The sequence below is a fragment of the Athene noctua genome, chromosome 2, assembly GCF_965140245.1.
Source record: "Athene noctua chromosome 2, bAthNoc1.hap1.1, whole genome shotgun sequence".
Classification (NCBI taxonomy): Eukaryota; Metazoa; Chordata; class Aves; order Strigiformes; family Strigidae; genus Athene; species Athene noctua.
In genome coordinates this window covers 135,619,988-135,638,731 of record NC_134038.1, presented here as the reverse complement: position 1 = coordinate 135,638,731, position 18,744 = coordinate 135,619,988, and the positions used below count along the sequence as shown (strand labels likewise).

At 41.3% G+C, this 18,744-nt stretch overlaps 1 protein-coding gene across 1 annotated transcript; it reads left to right on the top strand.

The window, feature by feature from the left end:
• The first annotated feature begins 10,027 nt into the window (after nucleotides 1–10,027).
• AGR2 (anterior gradient 2, protein disulphide isomerase family member) lies at nucleotides 10,028–15,822 on the top strand. Its single transcript, XM_074898037.1, has 8 exons — nucleotides 10,028–10,165; nucleotides 11,802–11,939; nucleotides 12,243–12,306; nucleotides 12,385–12,437; nucleotides 13,371–13,444; nucleotides 13,835–13,898; nucleotides 14,843–14,926; nucleotides 15,529–15,822. The coding sequence occupies exons 2-8, from the start codon at nucleotides 11,810–11,812 to the stop codon at nucleotides 15,576–15,578; spliced, it is 519 nt and encodes a 172-aa protein (XP_074754138.1). The 5' UTR covers nucleotides 10,028–10,165; nucleotides 11,802–11,809; the 3' UTR covers nucleotides 15,579–15,822.
• The last annotated feature ends 2,922 nt before the right edge of the window (nucleotides 15,823–18,744 follow it).

Sequence of the window (18,744 nt, the reverse complement as noted above, 5' to 3'; positions counted from 1 at the left end):
CAGTTTGAGATTCACTTGATGAGGGCTAGCCTGTAAAAATGGAGACTTTTTCAGGCTCAAGCTCCCTAACAGACCGTCACAGTAGCATTCCTTTACAAAAATGATCTTATGACAAGTGGTCAAGAACAGAGCTTGGCTTTAACCTAAAAATTTTTAGAAACTGCATTAACATAGATTTAAGAGGGAGTTGCACAGAGAAGTTGGAAGCTTAAGTCTCTCTGCTTAGTCTGAACGAGATCACTGAATGAACTCACAGAAGGTTTGTTTGCTCACCAAACAGGCAGCAGGAGAGAAACATGGCAACGTGGTGTGCTCTTATGAAGACAAAACTCTGTGACTTTCCTGGAGGAGTCCTTGCTAACAGGTTGACCTTGCTAATAGAATCAGGTGCTCCAGAGCAAAAGGAGTCATTCTCGTTTACATGAGCAACATTAGTGACCGGAAGATAAACTCATGATCATGCAGTAAAAATAATGGAGTAAAAACTCTGGAGTAATTTTTTCCTTCAAATTAAAATTATCTGTAAACACAAAGCAGCAGTTTCATTTTCCCACACTTCTGTGAATTTAACACTTATTGCCTTAAATGAACATCTTTAATCTTTTAATGTGAACATTTCTAAGTATCTTTAATTTTCCAAGGCACATGTCAGTTATCTGGAAAAGATTCATTAACTTAAACTCTTTTTTTCCTCATTTCCCAAACCAGAAGGAACTAAAAAGCCTCTAATTCCTTCCTGAACTCTGCTAGCCAAATGCACATGCAGGAAATGGTGCCATTGGCTTCACTGGAGCACCTCACAATGTGTGTAGTATGACACATTTTCACAGCACAGGCTCTAGCAGTCCAAGTTCATACAGAGATTCAAACACTATAGCAGCTCCCAGAAATTCTTACAGCCTGCACTGAAATAGTTAAAAGGTAGAACTACTTGCATTAGGAGTTTTATATTCCTACATTTCCTGTATTTAACAGAACAAATGGGGTGATTTTATTTCAAAACCAATCTGACTGCCTTAGAGAGACAGTTGGAAAATTCCTATTATTATGGTGCACTGATGCTTAAGTTTCATTGACACAGCAGTGTCAACCACCAAAAGGATGGTCTCATAGTTCAAGATGCAGCTTGCTACTGCTTACATCAATTCTTTGGATTTTATGACGACTCTAATTAAGTTATAAGAATATTTATTTTTGGGGCTGAGTCAGGACAAGAGCAGAAAGTGGGGCTGGTTCTGCATAACCCCTACATGAGAGACAGTCAAGCCAACTAGATGCTGATATAATGCGCACAGCAACCAGGAAGTTTGCAAGGAAATACAGGTGTGACAATCTTATTGGTCAATAGAAAGAAGAAACCAGAGTATAATGAACACCTCTCATAAAACAATGAAGGCATCCTTAGTTGGACCCACTGTCTGATAGATTGTGTCATTTTCTACTAAAAGAGGAAAGAAGAGAAAGATTTTGTAGGAGACCATGCCAAAAGTTCAGATTCCTAACCACAGAGAACAGTTTCACACGTACACAAGCCTGACTTCTGCAATATCCAAGCATCCATGTGAAGCTCATCTAAAGCTGCAGATAATTTTTAGATTTTAAATGACATCGCTGCCTATTCCTGTCAGGATTTTAAAATAGAAAGTATAGGGAGCTATAACAGATGGTGGAGCCTACCAGCTGTTTGCAGGTTATTACTTAATCATCATATGAGACAAGTGAAAGTAATCTTTATTATATAAACTTTTAATGAAAATAATTGTAATACTCATGGGCTTCTATGCCTATGGTCTGTTTGCACATGGCACCCACGTAGTTGTGCATTACTGAAGAGTATGGCAGAGATTATTTGCTTCTCTCCAGATAACTAACATAACTTACCTGACTCTGGTGTTCATTCCCTTCAGTTTGTTTGGCTTTTTTGCTTTTTAGCAAGGTATTTCACATTTAAAACTTAACGGTGAGTGGAGGGAGTAAAACTGTGTATTGAGTTAGCAACGTGGATCTCATCACTGCTCACCAATACACTAAAGTAACAGACATCAGAGTTTTATACTAACCAAGCAGAGATGGACATTTCCGCCATTCCCACTGTGATTCTGTGATTATATCCCAACACCTCCCCTCCCCCTCCCCATACAAGAAAGCAGGTGGGTGCTGCCAATTGGCCCCAGGTTATTTCTGCCCAGCAACACCTGCAGAATGCAGCAGGCTGCTGGTTGTAGGCAGCTTTCTGCCAGCTGCCAGCCTGTTTGCTCTGCAGCTCCAGCAGCTGCACCGTAGGAAATAGGAGTAGAGGAACTGAAGCCCCAGCTTGCTGGCATTTGTCACGACTCAATGCATTCAACTCTGCAAACTTGGCTCATCAAAGTAGGATAGCAACAGGTCTTTCAACAAAAAAGAAGAAAAGATGCCTTATTTCATGTTTTCTTTTTAGATACATTAAAAGCATAAGTGGCTCCTAAGACCATTGACATTGAATGTGCAGTTTTACATATATATGACTTCCCACAAAGTTTTAAGTGCTCTGCTTTCGGATCACATTCCCATCTCCATCTTCACCACCCAATTTTATTGGCATGTGGAGATTAGACCACTTGTGACTTGACTGTGTGGGAATTCCCTGCCTCCTAGGGAAACTCCAAGTGATACAGCTGGATACTGGGAACAGCTGGATGCAAAAAGACCACGTTGCCTAAGCTCACTTCTATTTCAGCCATTCTCAGCTGCTGGAATGACCTTATAGGGAGGGAGGGGAAATGAGATCTGTCTGCTCTGTCCCAGCTTCTGATTCTCTATGCCAAGCACAGCTGAAACATATTTCAGCCCTTGGACCACTAAAAACTAAGTATTTCACAAGATTTAGGATAGCATTGCTTATGCCAGCTACATAAAAAGTGTAGTTTTAAAGGAGCATTGTGCATTTGAATGCCAAGATGGAGCCACGTTATCATCATGCCACTGGCTGAAACTGGCCCAGCAGGAGAGCGGAAACACCCATCCTCCTATCAGCTCCCTGTGACTGATACTGCTTGTTTAGTGTCACCACCTGTGGGAGTGTGCTTAGCATTTCCAGGCCATAACGTTTAAACAAGACTTGAAGTACACGTTGCCTTAAGTCATTCTAATTGGCTTAAATAGCCAGCTAACTATTCTGATAGGGATATTACAACTATATTTGTACAGTGGTGGAGTTATGTACAACACCCACAAGGTGGTGAAACATGAGAACCCCATGGGTAAAAGTTAATAACCATTCATTACTGTTCCAGCAAAAATATCCTAATCTGTGACCACAGTATGGCATCTTTCCATTAATTTAGCTTTTATGTGGCAACAGGTCAGCTGTAGCTGAGAGTAGAATACGTCTGGCTTCAATTATAAGTTCACCTTTGTACTATTTAACCTTTCTTCCATATATGCTACATATGTAGAACCACAAAATAGCAGAATTGTGGGATTTGGAAGGCATCTCTGGAGACTGTCTAGTCCAAGACTGCTGCTCAAAGCAGGGTCACCTACAGCAGGGCCGTATCCAGATGGGTTTTGAATATGTGCAAAGATGCAGATTCCTCAACTCTTCTGGGCAGCCTGTTCCAGTCTTCAATCATCCTCACATTGCAAAACAGTTTTATCTTACATTTCCATAGGATTTCCTCTCAACAGCTATTTATAAACATTGATGAGAACCCCCTGAGACATCGCTTCTCTAGGCTGAACAGTTCCAACTTTCTCAGTCTCTCCTTAAATGGCAGATGCTCCATCCCTTCACCATCTTTAAAACCCTTTGCTGGACCTGCTTCAGTATGTCCATGTCTCTCCTGTACTGGGGAGCTCAGAACTCGACCCAGCACTCCAAATGTGGCCTCACATTCTTTGCCCTGCTGGTGATGCTTTGCCTAATGCAGCCCCAGAGGGCTATTGGTCACCTTTGCCAGGGCATGCTGCTGGCTGATGTCCGACTTGCTGTCCACCAGGAATCCTAGGTCATATTCTGCAAAGTTGCTTTCCAGCTGGTTGGACTCCAGCGTGTACTGGTCCCTCTGCAGGTGCAGAACTTTGCATTGACCTTTGTTGAAGTTCATGAAGTTCCTGTCAGCTCATTTCTCCAACCCATCAAGGTCCCCCTGCATGGTTATCACAACCATCTGGTCTATCAACCACTCCTCCCAGCTTTGTATCACCTACAGACTTGTTGAGGGTGCACTCTTCCCATCCATTAATGAAGATGTTAAATAATATTGGTCCCCTGGGGTACACCACTAGTGACTGACCTCTAGCTTGTGTGTCACCAACCACAATGCTGATCTTGGCAGTTCTGCCAGCTTTCAGTCCCTCTCACTATCTTCTTATTTACTCCATACTCATCAGCTTTTCTGTGGGGATGTTATGAGAGATCTACCTTCTCTCATCCAAGGTCATTGCATTGTGATATGTTCCCCACCAAGAAAATAGCTTAGTTCCTTCTCAATAATCTTTGAGAAGCCATCATCATTGATCCTGCTCCTGTGCCAGCCTTCTGCACAAAGACACTCTTTAGCAAGAAACTCAGGGTAGGGTACTGGTAAAGAGATTATTAGCAGTAAAATGTTATTCTTCACAGAAATAGAGGGGAAGACTCTTATCCCTGTGAGATGGGCTATTTTTGCAGTAAGTGGGGTTTAGACAGAAGGAACATTAAAAATTCAGCAAAACCTTATACTCACAAAATCAGGGAAGGCAAAAAGAGGAAGAATTCTGCCCTGGGACTATTTTGGGATTTGTAGCTCTACAGAGATTTTTAAAGGTGACCTTGGTTAAGACCTTCAAAAGGTATACATCCCTAATGTTTCTGTTATATTGGCAAATAAGAGACTTTTTAAGAGCCAGGATAGCAGCATAGCATAGGATATAGGCAACCTAAAACTGAAAAACTAATGAAAATATGAAGTTTGAGGCATTCTACAACAGCACGGCTTTATTCACTGAGAGGACAAACCAGTGGTCTCTAATATATCTTTAAGACACTGTGTAAGAAAAGGAATGATATTATGTCAGTATTTGCAGACAAGAATTGTAGCGAGATGCCTTCAGAAACATGTTCAGTGATTTGCATTAGGAACTACTTCATAGCATGAACCAGCTGGAACAGGCTGCTGTATTACTTCAAAATTCATGTTATAAACTGTTAAACAGCTGAAGTGTCAGGAACACGATGAAAGTACTCTTTTCAACACCATCCCCCAGCATGATCACTGAATAATGACATTAAGATTCAAAATTTGTTGAACCAGCTCTAGAAACCTGACAGCAGAGTTATCTTTCCACCTCTCTGGGTGACTTGTGCCAGTGCTACACTATCCTCCTGCTATTAGATAGTCCCTTATCCTCTTCTTCAACACACTAGACAAGCCCAGTCAACTTCTTGAATTTTAGTAAAGGAGATCAGTTGTGACATTACACAGAAATTTAGAGTACTGCATTCAGGGTGGGGGGAGACACATACACCTTGCACATCTCCCCTCCCCCCACCCCCCGAAGGTAAAAAGGTAACAACGGAGGAGTTCATCACTGATCTAAAAGTGGAGAGTCAGTTTTACAATTTTGTTGCTGTGGCCTGTATAAAAACCGTATTATATTCAGGATCTGAGAAATCCAACTCAGAAAATGAGACTGGTAAATCCCAGATTAACCTCAACAAGGCATCTGGAATTGTCCAAAGACCCTCACTCAGTTCAGACTGAAGTACAGGAAGAAAGAATGGTGCTGTGATGTGGACATGGTGGGGACATGGTGGAATATCTAAGACATGACAAGTGTGAGACCTGCAGTAGAAAGGCAGCTGAACCTCAAAGCTGGAGTTCCTTAAAACTGTGCAGTCTATGTGACTGACTGGAACTGCACATTCTGTGATAAATACACAAGCCAAGGCAATGTCAAGAATTTGGGAGGACTGAGAGTGCTGTGGAGCACATCATGACAGCCAGAAGGTTGTCAACACCATGAGAGTCTGCACAGCTTGCAGAGAAAGACCAACACTATCAGTAACAGAGACAAATCGTCAGAACAAATACATTTCATTGCCGAGGTAATACTGATTGGGATCTTGGCCCAAAAGCAAAAGCAATGTTAAATAATGTGAGATTAGTGCACAAGCAGCAGTGAGGCTACAAAAGCAGTTGTTCAGTGGGTTCAGCTGGAATTTCACTAGGCAGATGTATTTAATGCTCACTGATAAAAATTTAAGAATTTAAAATTAAAAACAAACAAACGAACAACAAAAATAACCAGGATGAAATCCTTCATTTTTGTAAACTTTCAAGTTAGTAAGAATAAAGAGAACAAAGAGAATCTCGTCTCTTACTACTTAAGGACCAATTCTGGGAGCCAGAGCTGGCATCATGTCACCGATAACTCACGAGAAGCCACAGTCTTCCGATCTTTGAGGTAAAGCATTAGGAAAACTGAGAGTATCTGGGCTACAGATAACCAAACATAATTTTCAAATAAGAGCAGTGAATACAAGGAGGCACACAGACAGAGCACAGTAAGGTGGCAGCTCTGGGAGACTCACTGAATCACAGACATTGTGGCTCAGCTATTTGTCTGCAATAGAGTATCATCCAAGGACCCAAGAAGGCAGGTCTTATAAACAAGTTATATCAACAGAAAGGGGTTAATTAAAAACTGTCCACGTGATACTAAGTACAAAACTAAGCTGTCCAAAACACAAAGGTCTTCCTACCATCATCATATATTACAGTGTAGTAAAAATAGGAAAATGCTGGCTTACGGATTTTTAGCAATATTGAAAATTGAGTATCAGTTGCTCAGACAGGGGAGGAGTCATTGGAGTACAGCAAATTTTCTGGTTTTAAACACAGCTAGTTCTGTCAATTAATTAAAATGGATCTACTTAAGTACAAGAATTGGGGCATGAAGCCTTGCCAATCATAACCAACTTGCCCAGCTGAGACTAGATAAAGTCTTCTCTGCAGACTGTGGTACATCCCCAGCTTCCCAACCCCTCTCACCAAAGAATCCCTCTTCACTCACTCCCTGTGGGACTGAAAGCAACATTTCAAAGTTAAATCTAAATGTTTTCAGGATCAGGCTTTCTCTTATCAAATACAAGCTGAACACTTAAGTGCTACATAACCTAAAAACCTTGAGACTCCTTGGTGTAACAGATCATTATAGTTTCCTAACTGTTGTTGAAAAGGGCATTAAAAAATACAAAAGCAAATATGTTTACTACAGGTGTTCAGATGACTTACTGATTTTAAACACATAATAGAGCAATACCTTACATCCCAGTAGTTCACAGCTCAAAACAGACTATAATATAATAACTGGTTACATGATAAATCCCCACCTTTATCTGAAATTGAAATGCGGCTTTCTACTGAATACTAAAGTAGATGGGAGAATGGTTGAACCATGGTCTTCCAACTCTCAGGATAATGTCTGGGACACTTACAAGACACCAAGTACTTCCTAGTTTCTCCCTTAGTAGTGCTCTCCATTTGCATGTATTAGCAAAAGTTTCCTGAGCCAATGTGAGAAAAATCGTTTTCTTGCCTAACAGACCAACAACTAAGCTGGGAAGTGGGTATCTGGGGCTGGTACCTGCTCCAGCACAAATTAGTATTATACAAAAAAGAAATGATCTTGACATGAGTGTCTGGAAACATTGAGCATCATTCCATTCCCAATCCAGAGAGCACCTACCAATAATCTTCAAGACGAGGATTTGAATTATTTCAGCAGGGGAGGGAAATAGAACGGGATCTACATCTGCCATAGGTGTCAGAGATGTCTCAGCTCCTAAATTTTGGGGTGAAAGTCTTTCCGGAGAAATTATCTGGTAAATTTCATCCAAGCAGCTTTCCGGTGATTAAAAAATAATATTCAGCTTTTGTAGTTAAACCATTGACAAAGGAAGCTTGACCAGTTCTCAGACGAATTTAATATTTTACTTACAATCACCTTGTCTTACAATATACTACTACTTTAACAGCCCTGGAAGCTCACTCCCAGATATGGATGTCTCTGGCTTTGACTCAGAGCATGTGGTACTGACTATATATTTCATCCATACTTTTATTCCTCCAATTCAAATTTTTGTTATTTATTCTGAGGAGCAGATCACAAGACTGGGTACAGTCTCAGGACCTAAGCAGGGAGCTGCGGGAAAGGCTGAGCTCTCCATTAACAAGGCAAAAGAATGATTTAGAGACCTGTTCAACTAGCTCCATTGAGATCACTGGCTTTGAGCTGATAGGGTAGTTGTATTTCAATTATTGAGTTTCTTAAGAGCAGCACAAAGCTATGTGGAAATAGGTTAAAGTAAGGGCATTTCCTGAAAACAGGAGAAAGCAAAGGTGCAAATGAAATAGAAGCACAAGTAAGGCAGGAGCCAAGAAGAGAGGGCTTAGTTTTGAAAATTCATTTTCAGGCAAAGCCCTATTTAAAAAGTTGTATGTGAGTGGGAGCCTACTTGCTCATTATCTCTTCACATAACCAGAGAGCAACTAGAACATTTGTTACAGGCTTTAAAACCACCAAATGCTATTAGGTGTGATCTGAGAAGATAGTCAACAGGAGCACATTAAATTACATTATGAATTGTCTGAGCTGAAAGCAAGGTTTCAGAAACAGGTACCTAATTTTTGACTCGTATATCTGCACTGAAGCAGATTAAGGATGTAACCTGATTGTTCAATGTGAGCACTCACATGTCCAAATATGGATCTTGAAAATCTATTTTGGTATAAGTCTTAGAAAAAAATCTGAATGGATGTGATTTGAAACTAACAAAATACATCACTGAATCTTCCAGAAGCACTGGAAGAGGAGCAGAGATTGCTATGCAACCTTTTTTTCATTTCATTTCTTTATCAAATTATCAATTACATGAAACATACAGAAAGGGGAGTTAAAATCACTGGTCTCCCTCTGAGGTTTGGCTTCACCCTTCTAATAAGTCGAGCATCTACACAAAACATGGCACTACTGTACATTTGTAAGGAACCACAGGGGTTTTTTCGCTGCAGTTCACCATCTTGCTCCTGCATTTCATTTTCCTAATTACTATTTACAAAAGATTAAAAAAAACCCCCAAAATCCAAACCATGATCCAAAGCACTACATTCTCCAAATGAAGAATATAGTGGAGTACATTCAGAAAAAATGGGTGCTGTTGTCACCCATCAGACAGCACTGTGAATTTCAAACAGTAGAATCCGTATCTGATGGATTTAATCTACCCAGCTGAGTCGTTAAGTGTTCACTGCCCATGAACATGGGATTTTAATCGCACTGAAATATATGAGGCATGCACCAAGGAGAACATACTGTAGTTTAAACATATATTGCTGAGGACAGAATTGCACTGACCTCTGAGGAAGGACCGTGGGCAGTTGGTGCAACCCTAGGGATGGCTTCCAGCCACCTGAAAAGTTTTCAACTTCCTAAGCATTGTTCCATATTATATGTGTATCTGAAACCTGAAATGGTTGATTTTCATGTTGCAGTTAAAAATAATTTTCTGCACAACTAATTAAACATGGAATTTGAATTAAATGTTTATTTAGACCTCTGCTTTTGAACACAGTTTACTGTTATAGCTTCCAAATACGTTTTTGTTGAGATCTTTACAAACTTTTAGATTTTATTACAGTTTTTCTATGTGTTGTTATACATGCATGTGTACACACGTATCTGTATAATGTGCATAGCTAATTATCTAATTAACATCTAAAGTTCTGAGTCATTAACTTTTTCAGAGGACTAAAAGAACAGCAACCCATATTGATTTTCTGACCAATCAAAAAAAGACAAATCACTCTTCAGGCAAACCGAGAGTCTTGACTTAAGCTTACCTGGACTTGGATCTTTGCCAACCTTTTAAAATCACCTTTCAAAAAATGTCCCAAAATTCTGTAGAAACATCTCTGAACTTCAGATACAGCATTTGACAGGAAACTAATGTTATTTAATTGCAAACTTAACTTTGGATGTTTTGGTGGGGAAAAAATACTTCTGAAAGTAGTATTCAAATTCAAAGCTGGTGGGTGGAGTTGGGGTGTGTGAAGGTGCATAAATAAGCAGTAGGAACAGCAGCGTTCACACTGTAACCGGGATCACCTTCCAATCCTGGCAGGCATCTGGGAGAGGAAACAAGGTAAGGCACGGCACACTTACTGCTTTCGAAAGTACCTGGGGGAGCTGTGAGCCCAGGTTATCTGGGACTGGGGCAGCTGATCAATGGAAATAAAAGACTGCAGCAAAGTAGGCACAGCTCAGCACAGCTTGCTATAAAGAAAAATTATGCAGAGGAATGTTGGCTTTGCAGGTTAAAAGAGCTGGGAAAGGAGGGGGTTTTGTGGGGTGGAAAACTTAGCAAAAGTGCACATAGCCTTCCAGAGGCAAGGTTTTTAAAGAGCAGGTTTAATGTCTTTGCTTTCTGCATCCTGCATCAGCGACAGCGTGAAATTGTCTGCTCTTTAATTTCCTGGTTGTCCCATACCTTCTTTTTTTTCTTTTTTGTTTTTTAAAGAAGCATTACTTCCGCTATACAGCTCTAGCCAAAACAACTCTTGAGGCAACCCTGAAAATCCACTGGGTTTAATTTAACTTTATGCAATTTTCTTTCTTGCCAAGGAGACTTTTCTTCGGGTGGAAAGATAGTCTGCTGCAAAAATCGTATTTCATGCCCTTTGAAACAGTAACTCTTTGGATGTTTGAGGTCTAGTGGACATCCCAGTAGCAAAGAGCACTGTACCACTGATGAAATTCAGCTAATGTCTCCTCCTGCAGTTCCTACCCAGAAAAATGCTTCTGTTTCCCTGGATTTTCGTTTCCATTGTCTGAATTTTAAAAACTGGCAGCCTATTGTAATATTGCATGAATCTTTTGAATTTTCTGCATTGCTTTTGGAATATCTTAGATTTTCTTACTGTATCCATCACATTGGTGTTGTAGCTTCTACGAGGAAATTTTATGAGAAAACATAGGGTCATGCTGCTAAAGTGTTTTACGCCTTCAAAGAAACATCCCAGCTGAAATTCTGAGGAGCTTCCCATCAGACATGTCTCATCCCCATCTCCATGCCCGAGACTGGCTCAGGAAAAGCCCTCTACTTTGTGTTCCTTAAACCAGCAAACTGCGTTTCAATTCTCACTGTTCCACGCAGCAACCTCTCCCCACTCTTTTTATTATAGATTCTACAGGTTTTAAGGATTAGATGATACTTCTAAGGGGGAAGACAGGATTGGAAGTTACAACAGCAGCATTAAGCTGTGCCTGTGCCAATGGCTCACTGTAAAGCCTAGCTTAACATTCAGACTTGTTTGAGTTGCTGCTACTGCAAAATGGATGAAGAGCTGGGACAAGTTAGTTTTTCAGCACCTGCTGCTAAGTTACTATAACACTGGGAGATCGAGGTAGAACCGTGAACCTGCTAGGATTTGCAAGTACTTTTGGAATTGCCAAAACTCATGTTTTTACTGAGCAAATTCAATAAATGTAAAAAGATGAGAGAGAAACTAACACGTAAGTGTGCATCTTAAAGGGACCACAGCCCAACGGCGTCAACAGGGCAGCAGAAAGCAGCCGGGTCTTTCACGGCTATTTGCTAAGCAAATCTCAGACTTCCTTGACGCTTCCCCAAGCCCAGGCCCCTGCCTGGAGCAGTAGGTTTCAGCCCAGACTCACCCTGCTGCATACTTGTGACTTGACCTGCTGCTCTACCCGTCCTTTTCTGCTGTGTGCCTCCACCTGTCAGCATGACAACTAGACGTTTCTCTCATGTCTTCCAGGAGCAGCCATGGAGAAGAGTTACATGTCCATGTTCCTGCTGCTCGTTGCCATCTCCTGTGCTCTGGCAAAGGATGTGGGCAAGAAGGAGACAAAGGAGACTACTGCTAAACCAAAACTACCTCAGACACTCTCCAGAGGTAAAACCCAAAAAACCCCATCCCAATTTAAAGGAAAAAAAAAAGTGCAATCTGCCCAAGTTTTGACTCCTGCGTTGTTCTGGTCTAACAAATTAATTTTCTTGCAACTCACGCTGCAAATACATTTTTCTAGCATTTCCTAGCATACCCCCACCCCCCACTTTACTGCTGGATTTAAAGCCCTCCGGCAAGCGGTCTGTTCAAAGCCCTTCCCTGCAGCCGCGGGCAGGGACGGGACACAGACCCCCCCGCACCCTGGCCTCTGGCCCCGTGTATAAGGCGCTGGCTGTGCTTCCCCCGCAGGCTGGGGAGACCAGCTCATCTGGACGCAGACGTACGAGGAAGCGCTCTTCCGTGCCAAGCACAGGTACCGCGCCCCGCTGCGCGCCCCGCGCCGCGCCCCCTTAGCGCCTGCCCGGCCGTAACGAGGGCTCTTCTTTTCCAGCAACAAACCCCTGATGATTATCCACCACTTGGAGGACTGCCCACACAGCCAAGGTAATCCCTTTGCACTGAGGGGAAAGAAAAAAAAAAAAAATCTAGGTTCTGTTCTCTGGATAAATGCTGCTTTAAAAAAATCAGCCACCATTCTGCTTGCTAAACCTCAGTGAAATGCTAACCTGGGCAAGCATGTGGAACATTCTTCAAGTTGCTGTCACATGGAGGTATTTTCCAATGTGTAGAAATAAAATAAAAATTCAGTGTTAGGTGTTACAGAATAAATACAGAAAAGAGCACAAGGCAGCAGGTTTTGACCTGTGGCAAAAATCTGGTTTGGGGTTGCGTCACAGTAAGCCAAAACCCACAGCAAGACCAGGAGTAGGAAAAACAGTATTTTATTGGTAAGGACGTATTCAGCTCTCATTACTGATTGATGACTGAGACTCAATTCGGCCAGGGCCCTAATCAAACTAGGCTGAAACTGAGCTCAGGGGGGTGTGTGTGGGGGGGGTGTGTGTGTGTCAGGATTTCTGGTAAGTGGGACTGCTCTTACCCAATGTTTCTGAATTTACCTGAGGACCCTTCTTTCCGTAAGCCAATCCACACTGCAAGACCTTTGTGTCCACCCAGAGCTCCAGTAACTCCAGAAGGATCTTTGTACAAGCATTAAAATCCTTTCAGACATTTCAGGCTGAAGTCCTGTGCCTCCATACTGAGTTTTCTATGCCTTAAAAACTGGAGCCAGAAACAGCAATAGCAGGCTAGGAGGTTTAAAGGGTCAAATGTTCAAATTCAAGCTTGAGCAGACAAATTTGAAACCTGCACTATCTGAAGGAAGGAGCGACATTTTTTACCATTACACTTACTCTTTACCACACAAAATATAAATCATTTTCCAGATGAATGAACTTAAAATCTTCATTTGCTGCAATTATAAACTGGAAATGCTCAATTTAATTCTACTTTCATTCCCATTTATTTCCCCCCTAGCACTCAAGAAGGTCTTCGCTGAACATAAAGATATACAGAAATTGGCTGAAAAATTCATTCTCCTGAACCTTGTGGTAAGCTTCCCAGATACACTTCATTAAGTGAAAGCAATAAAGTTCTATTTTTAATTATGGCTTCTCTAGCTATAATTAGTCAGTTTAATAGCTAGGGTTGGCTAGGAAAATGGCCAGTGCTGAAGTATAACGGATTTAGTAGTAAGTGTCTTTCATTTGTAGCTATCATAGTATGAGGGAATTTAAAATTTAATAATAATAAAGTTTAAGAATAACATTAACTGTTATCAATTTCCACCTACTAAAAAGACTGCATCCTAGACAGTGAATTTCTTAAAACTGCAAAATGTATTACTTAAACTCTATTTCATAACACAAAGTACAATGAAGAAAAGAAATATTTATGTCACATGCCCTTCTTGACTGGAAACCTTCTCTGTTTTCTTTAAGTATGAAACCACAGACAAGAATCTTTCACCTGATGGCCAGTATGTCCCTCGGATTTTATTCATAGGTGAGTACCTCAAGCATCAAAGCTGATCTCAGATGAAAGCCCCATGTGCCGTTAATCTCGAATCACCGGGCTTATTAACAGGAATTTATTCCATGGGAAATATAAAATTTCTAGTTAGTGTTGTGGGATGCAATTTGAAAGTGACCCCAGCCAGGTCATTAGTTTCACAGGTCCAGCATACCTCCCTCATGGATTCCACAAGTGATGTAATTCCTTCCATCATGTCATCAAAATGACATGGTGCCACAAACACTGGAATTGGTAGGCACTGGCTCAGCTTTGCTCATGCTCCTGTCTCTAGAGGTACTGTAAATCTGACAGGTTTCTGTCTGTAACACAATCTCAGACACTGTCAATGCAGGATCAGCACTGACCCTGAATGCCCCAGAAGCTGATTTTCAAAGCTCAGTACTGAGTTCTGTGCTCCTCTAACCTACACAAACTCCTCTGAAGCGTTTGTGTTTTGGAGAGGTATTAGTGGCCATGCATGCATTCAGGTACTCCCTCTCTCACAAGAAATGTGTCATCTCACATACTGCACACATGTATCATTAATACATATCTTGATAAATCTAGGTCATGATGACCATTTTCAACAGACCAAAGCAACTACCATGTTATCTCTTCCTTTATTATTTCTTTTTTAATAACATTTGTAACCTGAAAGCAGCCTCAGCTTGTTGAGACGAGACACTGCAGTGGCACAGGGTGGAAGGCTGATCAACACTGATCAGAATTAAACCTATCCCCTTCTTAAAAAACCTGAAAACACACCACTTGAAATTTAAATGTCAGTGACTGTGTAGACAGTCTCTTGGTTGTCAGTGGAAGACGACTTGTCTTGCAGAAACATTTAGGAAGCAAGCAGAAGTGCAGAAAAGTTTGTTTCCTTCCGCTTGAAGGTTAATCCTGTCCTCTACAATGTCTCTCATCCTTTTTTCCAGATCCTTCCCTGACGGTGAGAGCAGATATTACTGGAAGATACTCAAACCGTCTCTATGCATATGAGCCCTCTGACATTTCACTGTGTAAGTAGCATATTCTGAAATATTCTGCAAAATATTCTGAAAGCAGTCACATTTTTCATGCGACAAGGAATAACAGGCATTACAGACTCTCGCAGTCAGCACAGTGTTGAAAGACAGTTAAGATTAAAATTAAACCAAATGCTAGCCTTAAACTCAGTGAGGTGAAGAGAATGGCAGTGCCCTGGAGCCTTGAACATCCATCTGTTTTAAAAGAAAGCATACATCAGGAGGAACTTGAATAATTCAGCAGTGTTCACTGTAAGCTATGGTGGGAAGTCTTGCACACAAGCCCTGCCGGGCCAGGTCAGGAAACCTTCTGGGAGCAGGGAAGAGATGTTTGCTACAGCCCTCCCTCGCCGCTCCACAGCTCCCACCTCTGCTCTGCAAACACCGATGTGTTTGCATTAGGAGATGTGTGCACTCACCAGCCAAAATGAAACAGATGACGGTCATAAAATGCTTAGAAAACAGTGCCTCAGAATCCGTATCACAATAGGCATGTGAGCAAAGACTTTTAATAATAATGACATTCTCTCTACAGTATTTGTAGCTGCTGGAAGAGGAAGTTGCAAAAATAACATGTATGAATATTTAATTTCTAGTGTATTCAAATATGCAGAAAGCCATGAAGCTCCTGAAGACTGAACTGTAGGGGACGAAGGAAGCCCTCAAATACTATTAAGTCTGATCTTCCATTTCTTCTCCACTCATTGAAGCTGGCGAAGAGACTATTTAGTGATATTTAGTGATGTGTAGTGTCAGTTTATATACATAAACACTACAGTTTTACATTAGCACTTTTGTACTGGGCAGCATTTTTAAAAGCTGGAGGCTTTTAATTTAAGACGTACAGAAGAATACTGTATGATCCAACTGTAAAAATGATTTTTTTAAAAAATAAATCCATTTCAAGTGTTTACATACAAAATATTGCTGTGGTTTGTGTTTTTTCCTTATTATCCTCTACCATTATTAGAAAGAGTAAAATCACTGGTTACTTGAGACCACAGCTTGCAATTTTACATTTAAGTGCTTTGGCAGGGGCTGTTGTGGGTTGATCCCAGCCAGCAGCTCAGCCCCACACAACCACTCGTTCGTTCACCCTCTGCCCCAGTGGGGTGCGGGAGAGAACTGGAAGGGTAAGAGTGAGAAAACTCATGGGTTGGGAAATTTATGAAGGAAAATGGTCATGCAGTATTGCTAGACAAGTTGGACAATCCTGACTGGCTTGCTGAACTGCAGTTGTCCTTGAAGCCACCTTTGAAGCCATATAAGGCAAAACCCTGAGTAAACAACAGTGCTAGCAATGTGTAGAACGGGATGCTGCAGCCACAAGCGGGGAGTGCCCTCAGACAAAGTGGCCTCGCGGGATGCTTACGCTGTACCAATGAAGAGTCAGTTGTGGCACGTGAACTGAACTCAGGGACCAATCACAAGATGTTATTGTGCACGTGATCATCGCATGTACTACATTTATGTTATATATACTGGCCAGGTGCCTAATAAATTTGGAACAAGTTTGTAAATAGTATTGGTGTGTAGGCTTGTTCCCCGGGCTCTTCCCCTACTGTGACAGGTTGAGATGAAGACAGTTTAATAAGTAAATCAAAAGCCACATGCACAAGCAAAGCAAAACAAGGAATTGGTTCACCACTCCCCATGGCAGGCAGGAGCTCAGCCATCTCCAGGAGAGCAGGGCTCCATCACAGGTAAAGGTGACTTGAGAAGACAAATGCCATCTCTCCGAACATGTGTCCTGTTGTCATCCCCCCCCATCCCCCCTCCTTTCTCCTGCTTCCCCAGCTTTATACCTTGAGCAACACCATACAGTACAGGATATCCCTTTGGTAACTTGGGATCAGCAGTCCCCTCTCAACTTCTTGTGCCCCCCCAGCCTGCTCGCTGGTGCAGTGGTGTGAGGAACAGAAAAGGCCTTGACTGTGAAAGTGCTACTCAGCAATAACTAAAACATCCTTGTGTTATCAACACCATTTTGGTCACAAATCCAAAGCAGAGCACCATACGAGCTACTATAAGAAAATGAACTCTTCCCAGCCAAAGCCAGTACAGGAAAGCAGTTTGTCTCCAGTTTCAGCTGCTAGTCAAGCTCTGCATTGCTCAGTCTGCTTTATCTCCATTTATTTTCCTGTAGCACCAACCTATGTCAAGTTCTCATTATCAGCCCTTTCTTTAGTTAGATAACAAGAATTGCAAATCTTTTACAGAAAAGTACTGGAGACCAGAGGATGGGATTGTTTACACATGTGGGAGTTCTTTTGGCTTTTTTTCTTAAAGTGACTGCATTCTGAAGTTATCCAATAATCACCTTAGCTACTTGAAGATTATTTTTTTTTTAAAAAAAGACAAAAACTGCTTGCCTTAAAAGATTCCTGCCTACATCAGAATTCAGTAAAGCCTTGAGGTGAGTAGTAGAAGTGACAGTCTATTGCGTATATAGTTAGTTTCATTTAAAAGCCCAAAAAGGACACAAGTCAGGACAGAAACCCTGCAACTGAACACCATGGGAGTACACACCACCTTAAGACTTTCCAACCTCAAATATCTAAGAACTCAGCAGCAGCAGCACCCGTGAAAGTCCTTGGCCAGGACTACGCCTCTATTCTCTTCTCAGCATTTTGGCAATGTGAGCCATTATTACCACTACTCTGACCATTACTACCACTACCAGTTATGATGATAACTGTAAGAGGACTACACTTCAGAAGGCAGGACAGGCGAGAGAAGGAGGAGTTTCAGCTCAAGAGAATTCCTCAACAAAATTAGAAGCAAGGCACCTGCTAATATGTCCTGCGCAAGCTATGTGAACCCTACCAACCAGAAAATCACAACTGGTACCTGGAAATGGCCCCAGTCATGCAGTTCAGTATTCCTTCAGCAGTTCAGTTAGGATGTTCCTTTCTATTGCAGCTTACTTTAACTGTGATGAGGAAATTATTTGTTGCAGAAAGGTCTTTCCCTTCTTACTTCCCAAGCAGAAGACAGAGGGGGTAAAAGGATGCAGTAGAGGCAGAAATATTCTCTAGAAGCAGCTATCATGCACAAAAAGCAAAAAAATGCAGTTACACTGAGCAAAGGGACAGTGCAGAGTGAGGCTGGAGCAATGGGTCATCAGAATCATCGCTGATCTACTCAACCCAAAGTACACTTGCTAGAGCTGTGTATCTGACCCAAACCAAAAGCTGCCCACGTCACCACATTTTAAAAGTCTGTTTTTATAATTCTACTGAAGTAGCATCATTTTCTTAAGCAGATGTATGGATAATATCCAGCAAATGGATATAAGGCATATTCTACAAGAGAGGTCCGTGTGCTATAAATGCAAATACACAAGCTAGTTCAGCCTACAAGTATCAAGAAACTAATTCTTAAAATAAATTCATTTTTGCACTCAAAACTATGCTTTTGACCTTAGCCAAATTTTCAAGAATCTTAATATCTAAGTGGTCAACTTAACTGCTCTTTCCATCTCCTCCTCTAAATGCAGATTATTTAGACACATCAAACCAAGCTGAAGTACCTAAAATTCCCTTTTTCTGTTTCTTTGGAAAACCTGGGAAAACATTTCTGAAGTATATATGCTCAGTAACTTTGAAGTGCACAGGATGGATGGGGTTTCCAGAACCCCACTAGCATTCAATCTTTAAATAATTAGCCCTAAAAATAATAAGGCAAGCTAATAATACCAGCACGTTCCTATTCCCTTATCAGCTATAGTTTTTAAGGTACATTTTATCTTAAGGTATCAAATCCAGTTACGTAAGCTTTTTCTTTTGGTAATAAATATTTTCATGTGAAAG